The sequence below is a fragment of the Haliaeetus leucocephalus genome, unplaced genomic scaffold (assembly GCF_000737465.1).
Source record: "Haliaeetus leucocephalus isolate CR32 unplaced genomic scaffold, Haliaeetus_leucocephalus-4.0 Scaffold555, whole genome shotgun sequence".
Taxonomy (NCBI): domain Eukaryota; kingdom Metazoa; phylum Chordata; class Aves; order Accipitriformes; family Accipitridae; genus Haliaeetus; species Haliaeetus leucocephalus.
The window spans coordinates 3,173,888-3,189,410 of record NW_010972991.1 but is presented as its reverse complement, the minus strand read 5'-3'; the positions used below and the strand labels follow the sequence as shown (position 1 = coordinate 3,189,410).

General features: G+C 40.2%; 1 protein-coding gene across 1 annotated transcript in view; it reads left to right on the top strand.

Annotated features, from left to right (window-relative positions):
- The window catches only part of TG (thyroglobulin), a 158,754-nt gene extending 151,516 nt beyond the window's left edge, over positions 1 to 7,238 (top strand). Inside the window, exons 47-49 of the mRNA XM_010577115.1 lie at positions 1,564 to 1,694; positions 2,463 to 2,653; positions 7,123 to 7,238. Coding sequence (XP_010575417.1) covers positions 1,564 to 1,694; positions 2,463 to 2,653; positions 7,123 to 7,238 — 438 coding nt within the window. The remainder of the gene's footprint in view (positions 1 to 1,563; positions 1,695 to 2,462; positions 2,654 to 7,122) is intronic.
- The last annotated feature ends 8,285 nt before the right edge of the window (positions 7,239 to 15,523 follow it).

The following is a 15,523-nucleotide window of genomic DNA, read 5'->3' as shown; positions in this document are numbered from 1 at the left end:
CTAAACATTGCTGTAATATTCTGGGCCAAGCAAATTATTTTTAAAGCAAAATTATTAAACTATGATCTTGTTAATCCTTCTATAAACATTTGGGGAAGAAAAATATGCTTTAATCTTGTTTCAGTTCTACATTTTTATGGTGAATAATCTGTGAATAATTCACTTTCCAGATGCAAAGTATTACTGAGGTATTATGATAAGACTAAGGAAAATACAACCAAAGATGTATTTCATTTAAAGGGTTGTGTGTTTGTTTTTCAAAATAGAGGCTTTGGTGCCACCACTCATAAAATGTAAAGGAGTCATCTTGCTTTCAGCCCACCTGCCCATAATGGTTTGAATGACAAGCCTTGTTCCATTAGAGGTAGTATCAGCATCGTACCAATGCTGCTGTCCAAAGAAAAAAATAGTTTCAGGGGTGCCACCTTTTGACAACAACCTCTGCAGCCACTGTAGATGAAATCTTGCTGAGTGGTTCTGGGATTTGTTTATTCCTGCCTGACATCTGTTCCTTCTCCCAGGTTTCCTGATGCTGTCTGCCTTCATGCAGCATTTAACGGAGTCAGTAAGACTTTTGTCTAAATGTGGGATACAGAAAACACAGTTGGACCATACCAGAAATGTCTCCTTCTGAGCTGTGGTTCAGAGCTACATGTTGAGCATAGTTTAGTTATAATTTTCTTAGTAGAAGTTGGCCACTGTTTTTCCGCAGGACTTGAAGATGTTGAGTTGTGTAACCTTTGTTATTAGGTCCTACAAGTGGTGTTGTCTTGCCTGGCCAGTCTTGTCTCTGAATTGTTGAAATATTCCTTATTATATATGTTAATTATTACATGGAACTACACAATTGTTCTTTCTTAAATCTGATCTAAGTGATTACCTCGAGCTGTTTTGACTTGACTGCCATATAAAACTTGGGGAGAACAGACTGTATGAACCAAAACTACCCAGCCAGCAGAGAAATTGGATTAAAACTATGTCTAAGAGAAGTCTTCATAAACATCTCCTATTACATCTTTCCTTATCCAAAGATTTGGGGCCGAATCCTGGCCCCAATGAAGTCAATGGAAAAACTCCAACTGCTGTTAAGAAGGGCCAGGGTTTTATTCCAAGTCTGTGAAATAAACCATAATTAACCTTCCATCATGGCTGCCAGATTCCATGTCACCACTTGCTTCCACTTTCTGAATTTAATTTTAGTGAAAAATCTGTACAAAACTTAAGAGGCATTTAAGGAATAGCCAAGTGGCTTTCTGCCTCTATCACTTTCTTTTATATGCCCACTTAATTTAGAAAATGTGCCCTGCTGTCTTCCACAATTTCCTCTTGTAACAAATGTTAAAGACCCTGCATTAACTTAATCGCAAATTCTCTTGTTATTGCTTGCTCTTCTTTTATGTTCTAATTTAAAGAAGCCCCACAGCTCACCACATTCTAATTAATGGTCATTAATTATTTAAAACTTTGCTTTATTCTCTGAATTAAATTATCTCCCTTTCCCCCCAAATAAATAAATGATGGTTTTAATTGTCTGTATATAAATATTTTTTTAGTTCAGGTCAGGAACTCTTGCTGGATGTTCAGTATGCATTTGGACTGCCATTCTACCCAAACTATGAAGAACAATTTACTCTGGAAGAAAAGAGCCTTTCCTTGCAAATTATGCAGTATATCTCCAATTTTGTAAACTCTGGGTAAGTATGTGACATTTAAAAATTGCTATGATTGCAGAGGGGGCAAGGAATAGAGAGAATATAGTCCAGATCCTGCCCTCACTCAAGTAGCCTCCATTTCCTCTAGCAATTTGTAATCCTACAGAGGGGGCTTTAGTCAACACTGTTGGAAAGTCATGGCCAAGTTGTCAAGCAGATACCAAAGATCTGTAGTATGACACTTCACTAGAAGTAACAGGAATTTTATCTCCATGGAGCAGCTGCAAATTCTACTTAAATATATGGGACTACAAAGGCCTTGGTGTTGTTTCCAGAGCTTAGTTCTAGGACCGCAATTCTGAAGTCTCTTGGCTGAGAGTTTCCTTATTCCCAGAAGAAAGGGGAAAGCACATGAAGACACAGTGCACCCTTTGCCAACTACTCTGTGAATAACCCTCAGCTTTACTGTGCTGTGGGTGCTCGAGAATGAGGAGTATCCCCGGAAAGCTACTGTGGGCACTGTGACTCTATGTGCTTTTTAGAATACCTTGGGTTGTTTTGGGACCGAGGGCTGTTGAGGCTGTTCCTAAGCCTGTGTCTATACAGGTTCTGTGAACCTGTTCCTTAGGAAGTGAACCAGACTGACAAGTTACTGTCAGATGAGACACAGTGGATGATTCACCAGACTTGACAGAATTTGAACTCTGCTGGTCAGAGGGACTGGCTACACATTTCCTTCACCTAGCCGATCTCCTGCATTTTACTGTTCATGACATTGTTTTCTAATGATCAATTCTCCTCTTCCCTTAGAAATCCAAACTACCCTCATAGTTTCTCAAGAAGAATGTCAGGGGTGATGCCCCACTGGCCTATGTATCTGTCAAATGATGACAGCGATAACTACAAGGAGTTCACTGTTTCCTTGCTGACTCGTAAAGGATTGAAAAAAGCAGACTGTTCTTTTTGGTCTGATTATATCAGAAGACTGAAAGCATCCACAGGTAAGCAGAGTGTTTCCTGTCATTAAATAAAACCTAAATTCTCTGCTTAATGTTTTCCTCTGACTGTAGTCCTGTTATATCAGTGTGGAAAAATACTCTTCATAAATTAAACATCTTGCATTGTCCAGGGTATATAGTCAAGACTCTCCGGAGACCGAAAGGCTGCAACACTAAACAAATTTATTTTATAGCAGATAGTGTATAATAAAGTTTCGTTGTCCTGGGGTTAGACCTAGGGAAATATTCCTGCAGTGATGATAGAAGATATGATGAAGCTGTATCTTCTAATAGTTTGCTCTCTATTTGCAGTCATAATATAGACTTTGACTAAACTGGAAGACTAGGTATATGGGCCTCTTTTGTCTACTGAAAGCACCTAACATGAGAATGTTGAGATTCATATGACTTAGGAGAAGCGCAATAACTTCTATCCACTGTAAAGTTGTAACTGAGGCTTTAGATATATCTCATTATGGATCCTGCATGCTTTGACTTCACACTAGATAAGTTTCTTTGGTTTTTTTATAGCTGTGCTGGTTATGTCCCTTGTATTTCTCCTTTGTCTCCATAAATTACCATGCAGCTGTGAGATTCCTTCAATTTTTCTTAATTTTTAGGACAGTAAAACCAACTCTGCTGAGATTTCAATCTGCTCCTCTGTCCTGAACTCTCAATTCATTCTGGTAAATAAACTCCCCTTCATGTCTGTGTATCTTATAAATTAATTTGGATAGCCTCAAGAAAAGCAAACAAAACCATCCCTTTCTGGCATTCAGAGATGTTTTGAATTATTCTTGGAGGCCTGCAAGCTTACAAGTGTTTTTTATGTCCTAAAGACTCATCTTCACAGTGAACACAGTCCAGGTCCTTCCTGCTTTGCGGGCAGCTGCACTTCTGGGAACAAAATGTACTCTCCAGCAAACCAAGATACCCAGGATATCTATGCCTGACAGACCACTTCCAATGGACTGAGGCTGATGTTTGCGCGACACAAAACTATAACGCCGCAGAACCATCAAGTTGGTGGTTCTGATACAAACACAAAGCATCAATGCTCTTGTTCAGGAGGCAATCTGAATCATTACTCATGGTCTTTCTTCAAAAGTGGACTCCAGATTTTGCTGTAGGCCTTTCAATCAGTTTCCTGGTATCCCTCAATGTCTTTCAAGCTCAGAGGAGATTTTTTGGTCTCTCTGATGGCTTTCTGCTGGTCGAGAAATTCCTAATTTGCAAAGCTTGATTCTGATGTTTAAACAGTCCTGGGTATAGCTTCTGCATCTTTTGGGACTTCATCTGGCAGCATTATGGCTGTGTAATGCCAGACTGAGTGGAAGTCCCAGTTCTGGCAGAACGACTGTTGGCCAAGCACCACGGACAGAGGCTCTTCCCGGCTCTTACAGAAAATCCCCCCAAAAGTGGGAAAATATCTACCAGGGCAGATTGGTTTTGAAATGGAGAAGGTTTAAAACCATCCAAACTGGCATAAGAACACAACAACATTTGTGTATGGCTCAGTCCGAAGGTCTGCCTAGCTCAATATCCTGCCCTCGTCAGTGGCCAAAACCAAATACTTGAATGTTAAACATGAAAATTGAGAGAGGGAGAGAAAAACACACTGAGAGAGTTCACAAATGAGCCAAATTTTTGAAAACAAGCCACACAGTGTGAGATTTATGGAGTATAGATTGTCAAGGAGAAGGTTTAAAAAGTACATGTCAACATGTTATTCTGCAAGCAGAAGTGAGTACGCCCTGCCTGCTCTTCAAGCCAGTATTTGATTGGCCTCAGCACCATGGTAATGCAGCTACACAGTTGACTTTTACCAAATTCCATCTCATAGCAACGTTGGCTTGTCACCTTGGTTCGATAGTCATCTTTAGTCTTATCTCACACTGGAATACTGACACTTCTCATACAACTTCTATTTAAATAGGCATCACATCAAACCCACTTCTGCTCCAGACCTCAGCATGGGGTGGTAACTTACAGAAACTCATGATGTGGGTTTCTTGATAACAATCTGAGCCCACCTCCTGTGAAAAAAGATTCATAATGTTCATCAGTTCAGCTAGAAGGACTGTATGAACTTCAGATGGCTGAACACCCTCAATTTCTTTTTGAGAGGATTTTGTGCTGAAATTCATGCCAAAGCAGTGTCTGTCCATGAGTACAAGTTCATCGCTTGCATCGCTCGCAAAAATTACATTCTGCAGGAGTGGACAAGTGACTGTAGAATGTGTTCAGTCAAGAGAGCTGAAATTTTATTTTTTTTTTTTTTTTAAAGTCCCTAAACATAACGTTGCTGCTCAGTTGGTGTGCCTCGTGGCACCAGTGGTAGCTTGCTGTACCTCCCTTCACAACTGAAGTACTGCACCTCTGTTCTTACCTGGCCGCTCCAGACTCTGGAGTGCTGCCAGGCTGTCGTATAGGATCCTGGCATGATATTGGATGCTAGATTTGAGAAAGCAATGCTGCAAGCCATTTTTGGATGATGTACCTTGCACTCCATCCTGAGGGGGAGGTATTTGTCAGTCAGCTACTGTGAGATCCGATCCAACACATACTTAGTGGAAAAAAGAGCAGTTTCCTACCCTTCAATAATTATAAATCTTCATGATAGTGTTTTTGGATTGTATGATACACTGTTCATTCTGACTGCTGAGTCTCAGCTGTTGCGTGTTGCAGTTTGTGGCCTCATGCCAAGTAGATGGAGTTTACAAATGTGGCAGCAAGAGGCATTGCTAATGAAACAATCCAGTTTTCACGTCCAAGTGCAAAGCTGTAGAGGGTCTATTCTGATGCAGCCTCAACCAACTGTGATGAATCCTGTTTTGTCTGTCTCAACCCTTCATTCAAATCAATATCTTTCCAGCTTCATATATCATCTGTGACCTATAAGCAAAAAAAAAAAAAAAAAAAATCAACATATTTCAGTAAAATGGAGAAGAACTGGACAAACCAGTGATCATAAAATCTAACTGCAACTGGCTTTTCAAAATTTTTTCTTGATCCTTTGTCTACTGCCATGTGAAATGTCTTGACTTAGAAATGTCAACTTAGGGATAACTAAAGCCTCAAAGCTCTGTATCTTAGACCTTAGGTCTCAGTCCAACAGAAAACTGAGTTATTCCTAAACTCATAAATTACAGTTACTGGAATAAAGTCTCTTATATTCTGATCTCTTGTGCAGATTAAGTTACATGTCTTTTAGGTTATTCACTGCTGGATCTAGAAGCTGTTGTGTACATATCCAGCTTAACTGTTACCTATAATTTTCTTTCAATTTAGTAAAAATATTGTCCAAGTTGTAGATGTTTCATTTTGTGATCAGACTGCAATATTTAATGACAGAATGTCTCATTTGGCCTGGTATATAATTGAGATAATTTAACAAAAGTCATGTCATAAATGCACTGATTCTTCATGGTATTTACTGACAGTGCCTTTACAAATTATGGAGGAAAGTTTGACTCTGTTTGATTCAGGTGATCTATAAATCTGTTGAAGTTTTGTTTGAAACCGGTTTGTAAAGTTGCCATTTTGGGGGGCAGTTTACCTGGGGAATTATGAAAGTGATGGTGCTTGAAAAGGTTTGGATTTAGTAAACGGAGTTCCCATGGCTGCATTTCAAAGACTTGCTTTATATTCTGAATTATGATGGTTTCCATGGGAAACATCAAAACGAGAAACAAGAAGAGTGGCCATTGTGGAAAAAAGCTGTGGATGGCTTTTTCCAGGGAATGTGTTAACAACTTGAAATTCAGTTAAAAACAGGAGCTCCAGAATATTTATGCATATTCAGACAGTACGTCTGAATGCTAAAATTCCCCTTGCATAGTGTGGTGGACTGTGCTGCCTAACAGTGATTCCCATTATAAGGGGCTTCTCACTGCATCCCAAACAGGTAGACTTGGATCCAGTCTACATCTCTTACTCATGTAACTGGTGTCTGAACAGAACCAGTCCTCCTAAAATAAGTGCCTCAGTAAGCAATGTTGCAACTGGGGAGAAGGAGATACCTTTAGTGTCTCCAAAGTGAAATCTTGTCTGCCTAACTCATGTGCCTAAATTTAGACATTTAGGCATACTTTATGTGTCCAAGTTAGCCAGACTGGACCCCACCTGTAGAAAATTCACAAAGTGTTCCCCACACTTTCTGCCTGGTAGGTAAGTATCAGAAGATAACACAAAAAAGAGAACAAGTCTTGCACAAGTGGAGTGCAAACTATTCTGCATTCCAGAGGCAGTTATTTAAAGCATGCTGGAAGCATGATACTTAATTACCATTAGGTGATCTGCCATTACCCTAAAGTATTTTGCAAGTGGACTGCAAACTGAGAAAAATAGCTTCCTGAACATTTATAGCTGCATAAAAAGGCTCTGAAGTGTCATTGACAAAGTGTATACCTTCTAGCTTATTGCATAAAGATATGACATTTAATTTAATCTTAATAATATTGTCTTTTCAGGAAGTGCAAGTAATGGAGAGCCATCTGCAGAAAACAGCTCTAGTGAAGCTCCCAGTGAAGGACTTACCACCCAGGAGAGCCAGCCACTGGGAGACAAGGTGGCTTACAGCAGATAGATAGAAAATCACAGTGCTATTGGATGGGTTTGTCACATGATTGTACATCCATGCAACCGTGTCACACCAGGTGAACAAGTTGCTTCCTTTAGTTAACTTTCTGAACAAGTACAGTAGACCTTTCAAGGAAGTAGTTTTTCGAGAAAATTGTTGAATATGGCACAAAATAAGCCCTACAGCTATTATTTTAGGTCAAGAGAAACTGTAATTTGAAAAATGAAGTATCAATAAAAACTGCAAAAACAGAACAAAAGCACTTGGACTTTATTTTTTGCAACTACCCAAATGCCAACACATTGTAGTACCACCAGCCAGAAAAGGATGTACATTGAAACTCTGAGAAGACCCTTAGCTGATGAGGCTCAAATTTGCCAGATGTCATATCTGACTTGTTCTTTTTTATTATTCATCCTATCACAAGCTGCCAATAGGAGTGGGAGCCTGGTTTGGCACTCTGGAGAAAATTAAAAAGCTTGAAAATGGGAAGGGGTTGGATCCAGGAAGAACAATGTAAGAAGGGAATCAAGAGTATGCATTGAGTGTGTTCACATGAAGTCAGGCACCTGCACATGTTATATTCAGCTCATGATAACCTGTGAAATATGTATAAGACCATCTGGGTAAAGCACAACACACAGCAGAGATAATACAAAGCATATGTTAATTAAAGCTTAGAATATGCTGCCCTTCAAACATTTATCTTTTGTAAGGAGAAGGTGAGATACAGAATAGTTTTGGAAGTGTAAAGAAAAGTGCATAGTAGGGTATATCTCTAATGGGTCTGAAGGTAGTTTGGGTTAGGTTGTTAATTTATTGCTGGGATCATTTGGCAACAGGCAATCCCCATTTGACAGGATATCACACACGTGTTCATGATACTTGAGAACAAAAAGTGAAACCAAGGTTGCCCTGAAACTAATAGCAAAATTTCCATTGATTTCAGTAGGACCCAAATTTCTTGTGCACTGTTGAAATGATTTAATAAAACAACTCATAAGGTTTTGTTTGCTGCTTGGGACCTTTGCCAGTGCATAAGCAGATACTGCTGTCTGCCATGTATCCAGGTTTCCAAAGACTTTACCTAGCTAGAAGCAAAAGTGTGTAACACTCATAGTTCTTATACTTACATCTTGTTCAATAAACAATAAAAAGAACATAAGAATGAAGAAGCTTGTTAACTGTTTAAATATAAAAAAGTAAGGATGGAGAAATCAAACTGTGTTTTCCATCATTATCTTTACCTATGCTAGCTAACTGGTAATGAAAAAAGAAAAGATTTAAGAACTTCTTAAAAAGCCCAGATCTTAATGGTATAGCTCAACAGAGGATGCTTACTTTGCAGTAACTATAGATGCAGCAGTTGTGATTCCTTGGCCAAGACTGCATTTACTTTTTCCTCCTTTGAGGCTGCTTCTGGAACTCGATGTCTAATAGATTCTATTTAAAACTTAATGCAACCTGCCAAAACCTCCTTTTTTAATAACAACAGGCATGATTTTACATGTGTCCACATATGCAGACAGTCATGTGCATATCTCCAGCCCTGGGAAGACCCAAAGCGGAGCTACAGTATTTCATATTCATTTAACAGTGAGTTGGGTTAAAGAAATGTGGGTTTCTCTAGTTCTGTCACCTAATTTCCACAGTGGAAGCATCCCAGTCCTCCTTAGCTTGACCCTAATAGTCCTGTGAATCTTCATTATTATTATTATAAATACATATGTGTGTATTTTTTTATATATATATATATATATATATTCAGCAAATGTGAAGTATTTTTTTTCATCCATTAAACAAATGTATTATAACTCATCTAAAAGTATTTTAGGTCACTTTGCTCTCTATACTGGTCCTTCTACCTTTCAATCCCAACACTGAGTGAGGCATCTTCTCCAGCTAATGTTCTTTTTTTCTGCACTGTATTCTTCCAAAAAATCAAATTCTCCAGGACACCAGCCAAGTCCCTGTGAAATACTGATGTTAAATGGGCTATTGTTTGTGGAGAATGGGCTTGGTATAGCCATATGCCAGGCTGTATTGTTACACTGAGTCAAATAATCACTTTGGGGAAAAATGGGCCATGAGACTAACAGTTTTGATGAATCAACCCAATATCCCATAGCGCCTGTTGAAGAGACGTTAAAAGGCTATTGTGTGAACATTGGAATGCTAAATATAATACCTAAATCATTTAAATCCTAGTAAACTCTAAACATATGTTTTTAATTATTATTTTATATAGATGAATATTTAAAAATAGAAACGCAAATGAAGAAATATTTTCTCTGCTGTGTATACCAACTTTGGTAGTGTCGTTCCAAACAGGCCAGCTTCCCAAAAATTAATCTCAGTTGGCTTCTAAATCATCAAATCCTAAGAAAAAAACGAAACACCTCCAATAAATTCAATAACTCTAACAGGAAATGCTCAGCTCAACAGGGTTCCTTTCATAATACTGTGAACATACTGTCTTCTGTATCATAATATCATAAAGCGTAAAATTTAACATACAAAATTAAATATGTTTGAGAACTAATTATTGTACACAGCCACCCCAGTGTTAATCTGCTGCCCGTGGATCTGGTAAACAGAGGACAGACTTAAAAGTCTTCAGTATTGACTCATGTTGGTGAAAGCCAAATATATAATCTTTTCCCACTCACTATTCAGCTCCACCTGGAGCCCAAATATGCCTCTGGAATTTGAGAAAAGGTTTTAATTTTGAGCTAGGAACTCAGCAGCTTAGCCCTGTTAGCCTCCTAATTGCAGTCTTGGCCATCTAGTAGGCTTGGTAGGTCACTAGGTATGACTGGGCTTTCAGGTCACCCCTCCCGAGGTATCCAGCTCAACTGTCAGTTTGGTAGAAGAGCCTTTTTAAGTACGGAATTTTTGTAAAACATCTTTATTTCATTAGCGACAGACTCTCCCAAACACACCCTGTTGCGCTAGATGCAGCTTTTTAGACCGTTCTGTCTCTCTCCAGGTTTCCTAGAAGCTCTAATGCTCTTTTCTATAGCCCACTATTTGTGTCCAAAAAAGCAATACACTTTCCCAGTTCTCTGCACCGTCTTCTTCCCTTATGCTAGTCTTGTTCATTCTCCATACATCTTTCAAGTTGCTTCTGCCAAGGTGCATTTTTATGCAGACAAATGTTGTCTCATGAGTTCATCTAATCCCATATTTCACCCATCTTCCATCCTGGGTCCTTAAGCTCAAACATCTTTGAAACCTGAAGTGACTTTTGCAGCAGTACAAGGGATCCAGTCTTTGGCCATAAATCCTGATTTTACTACTCTTCCTTATGGGGAACCACACTGTGAGAAATAGGCCAGTCAAATCCAATAAGGAGATTTAATTAGAAAAGCCTACGTGTAGGCTGACAGAAAGGTCAGGACACTTTAGCCTTAGTGATACTGAGAGGCCAAGTCTGTTCCCACATATAGTTCTTAGTAAGAAAAATACATTCTCAGACTATTTAGATCATTGTGCTTTAAGCTGAAATACCAAAGACTTCAATGATCTGGTAGTGAAACAATGCACAGAAGCATGCTGACTAGAGCCATGCTTTCCTTCTTCCTACTGGAAATAGCTATAATTTATTAAAAGTGAACCATCCTTTGAAACTTCCTTATGAACACAAACACAGACAAACCAAGTTAATGACAATTAAGTTATTTAATTTGAACTTTTTGAAAGACAAGCCATCAGAACCTTTCTGTATATGGAGCTGAGTTATGTTTCATTTTAAGGCTTGAATATCTAACCTACAGCATTTTGTGTGATTCTTTTGCACAGGAGATATTAAGCAACAGAAAAAAATGTAGAGTATTAGAAAGATTTCACCATGCAAAGTTGGAAAGAAAACAACTAAATGGCAATGCTGGAATGTTAATTATTTTCATAAGTACTTGACACATGCAGCTGGAACATCATGGCTGTTTTCCTGCTATTGCAGCGACCCACATCATATAATTCTCTTGGCTAAATTTAACAACTCTGTCTTTTACCATAGCAGCATCACAGCCAATGCTCTGTATTATATGAAAGGCTCATATTCTCTCTAACTTGCTCCAACTACAGTATATAGCAGGGGCTTATATAGGAGTAATTATAGATTTATGGACAGTTGCTCCTCCCTATATGAAGCTAAAAAAATAAATATGATCACAAAGCCAAATATCCTCCACATGGTTCTCATTTGGTCTTTGAAACATAGACACCCGTCTAGCAGGGATTTTATATAAGTTTCAGGTGGTGAGAGAATTTGGTTAATAGGAAGTGTGATAGTCAGGGCTTTCAACTTTTTCTATTTCCGTGACATTGATCTGGCCCAAAGCTGAGAGGTCATTAGTTCCTGCCCCTGCAGATGTGAATCCTCTAGCGTGGCCTTTGGTCACAATGATGTTAGCTCCCTCTCCTAGTTTTCCAGCTGCCCGAGAAAGATCCTTTTATTCCAGCAGTGTCTAAAACTCGGTGGACTTCAGCTGAGAGCTGATGTGCCACCAAGGAGAATTGAGACAATTTCGCATCACGATTCCTGCTAAATTTACTCACTCTTTAGGAGGCTGGCTGTATGATTGGGTATGGAAAATGCACATTTCACAGCACAGATTTTGAGTCATTACAAAAGCTGTTATTTTGTTGTTTTAAGGAGCCCTCCTTTTCCTTACTGTTGTTATTCCTCACGTATTCTGCTATAATGGTATGAGAGGCAATGTCTCAGTAGTTTATCTTGGCTGCTTCCTACGCAATCACTCTATAGAGAGGCTGGTGAGCAAAAGTCAACGAAACTGATAGTATCTTGTAGGCCACTGTATCAAAGTCAGGCGGGTCTGGGTATTTTTAAACATCACAGCTGGTTTTCAAAGCTGACTAAGGAATTCTCTAAGTCAGATTCCACTAACCTGTAGGGAATTTGGATGCCCAGTTCCCATTATGGCTTTGGAAGCCCCACCCAACATCTGTGCAACGGTCAGTGCTCATTTAGGAGTCTTGGCCCTTTCATAATGAGCGGATGTCCACGTTGAAAAGAACCATTGCAATTGGCAGCAGTTCCTTGGCTTGTGAAGGGAGAATTTAGCCTTTTGCTTAGCTTTCCTGCTGAAGATGATTGAGATCTTTAGCAAGACAGACCAAAAAAAGTTCACCTATTATTTTAGTTCCATGTTAACAGCCGGCCGGTTTTCAGGGGCAGCTAGCTCTTTTCATGACCATTATTCATTACTAACATATGTGTGCTCTCTTACGCCACATACCCCTATTTTGCAACAATATAAAAGAAGTCAGTGGAGTCACAACCAGTTTAGACCAGCATTTCGTATGTGCCACTGAAGGTAGTGATCTGGTCTGCATGTGTCAGGCAGTTCCAGTGAAATGGGAGCCCAAGCTGAAGAGCAAAGGGTCTTGCTGTTTCTTTTCAGTTCAGCTCCCACAGACTGACACATCATGTGCAGACAGTGCGTAAAGTAGAATTGACTTTCCACAGCAAAGCAAACTAAGTCCTCCTCGGCTGAAAGGCTAAAAATCAAACCTGGTCAAAAATTCAGACCAAAGGAAAAAAAAAAAAGGTTTTGTAAGGAACTCTAAGATTGTTGTCACCCTACAGGAGTCAGATGAACTGGGTGTTTGTTTGGGGTTTTTTTGGCAGGGGGCGAAAAAGAAGAACAATAAAACCAATAAAACACCAAATAAAACATCAAGAAGGCTATGGTTTTGATTTTAAGCCTCTCATAAAAAGATTATGCAATCATAATTGTTCAAATACATCAATTCTAAATAATAGAAGGATGAATTTTCGGTGAACAATCTTTTAAAAATATTTTGGCTAGATACCTTACGAACAGATTATCTAGGTAAGGCAGGGATTTATTCTGGGTCTGAAGAACTTGCTCGGTACTTGTATCATAAAACACAGCGAATACAAGTTTGAATTAATGGCTGATCTTTGGAGTGGCAAGTCAAATGTGAATGGCTGGATGCTGACTACCTTACTCTGTAACTACCAAAACTGGCCCAGCTCAAGCATGAAAGACTGGTAGGCCCTGCCTCAAGCAGGCTTTTAGCTTGCATTTAGCACAGCCCTTTTTATTATCATGACTATGACGACAATTCTTCACAAGGGCAAACACTGAACTTAAGAAACCTGAGATGAAGCAGAATGGATTCTGCTATCGTGAGAGCATTTCAGTGATGTAGCAGATCGAGATACAATCCTGCAGCATCATGATGTAATGAAACCTGCATGCAGGTACTGCTGTATTTGGCAGTGCAGAGCAGAAGTGCAGAGGACCACCAGCAGCCAGCTGGAGATGAGAGATGCTATTAGAGTAGGAAGGCTGGCAACTCACTGGTCGGAGGGATGCAACCTCAGATTTGTAGTTTGCAATGGGGATTTGAAGTACCTGGGATTTGATTAGATCACGTGGGATGCTGGCAGCTGGGAGATTTAGCTCTGAAAGTAAAGCCCGTGTTCAGGTGAAAGATAGGGCAAATAACTAACCAACTGTATGGTTGGTTTATCAAAGGATTAGGCCAAAGCACGATCATTAAGTTCAGCATCTCAGCCCAGCCTAAAGTACAGAAAAACTCCAAATGGGTGTTTTTTGTTCAAAATCCTAACTTGTAGCAGGGGTAAGGTGTATGGCAGTTACACAATCCAGCTCCTATCACATGGGGTGTAGATCAGCCCGGGGTGGTGACCAACAGCACTTTGTTCAGAAGTAGTAGAGGTGTTTCCAGCAATGCTTACAGCAGGGGAAGGATGGACCTCATCCTGTCTCTCCCTCGCCAGGGGGGGACTCTGTGGGGGATAAAGCATCCAGAAAGGAGGCGGTCACTTCCCAAAATGTGCTGAAGAGAGCCCTATGCCATCTCCCTATTTCATCCAAATTCACAAAGTTATTTAGGCACCTAACTTAGTACCTTAGGAGCTAAGCATGTTACTACACCTGTTGTCCTACCCTTAATTCTTGTAGGCAAATACTACATAAGATTTGGGCATGAAATAAGACATTCAAGACTAGCCAGAGTTGTGGCTGACGGCCTGGTTTCTCTGACTCTAATACTCTGTTTTTACACAGTTTTTGTTACAGCCTCCTGGGCTCTCAGGCCTTGTGCTGTGAGATGAAGGCTGAACCCCTTGGACATCATGATACAAGGGGTGCACACCCACCTGTGGGAATCCTCGGGGATAAGCACTCCCAGGAGACAGGATCCCATGGAGCCAGTTAAAAGATCAGCCTCACAAATTGTTTCTGACCCAGCTGACACAGTCAAACGTACATTCACAAGCCTGACTGCTTTCAAAGGCAGCAGAGGGCTGACAGGCAGAGAGAGAAGTCAAACTCGACAGACGCGTTTGCTTCAGATCGCTTGCACGGCAGTTTGCACTCCTTTCATGCCCGGTAATAAATGCCTGAACAAGGGCTGAAGTTCCTAAATTTGGCAGTGATCTTTCTATCAAAAGCTGTGGGCCTGCCTTTCAGCTGAAGTCAGAAATGCCAGCAGAGCCAGAAGCTGCAAGCTGCATTGATTTATACTAGTTGCACTCAGAGTGGTGACTGTGTTTATGAGGGAATGAATTATTTCTTTGCCAAGATGCCACAAACGTTCCAAAAGGAGTACTTTCTCTGAGAAGCCATTTTTCACAAAAAAGCTTCACAACCCTCCACCCTGGAATCCAGTTCCAGATTTACACCCTTTTTTTCACCTTTTGGGAATATTTTAGCATGTTAAAAATAGACCTCTTGGCCTATGCTTAGCTCTCAGTAAGGCCATTGTGTCACACACTGGAGCTCAATGAAGCCTCGTGGAAGGCTAGAAAGCTAAACTTTGAGGGTGATTCCCAGGGATCAGGTGCTTGCGATCTGCCCAGACAAATCTAACCTGCTACTTTAATCCACAACCTTTTCTTCTGGGTGAAACTTGCCTTCCCTGTTATTATCCTCATTGCTTGTCTATGCATGCAGCTCCCCATGGCTGACCAGGCTGGATCTCATGGAGGATGCCATGTTCCCCTTTGCACAAGCCTATCAGTGAGCCAAGGCTAGTGTCAGTGGTTCACCTCCTTTGGTTACTCCTCCACTCCTGTCACCCTCTCTACCTGCTAGGTTTCATGGTCCTCCATGGCTGTTGATCATCACTTCAAATTCAGTTAACGTGGTGCTCACAGAACACAACATCATGTGTAAGCATGACATACCTGGTGTGTCCCACCAGAGGTTGTGCAATATGATGCTCAAGATCAGCTACTACTTTTAATGCCCAACAGCAGACCTTGAGGGAAG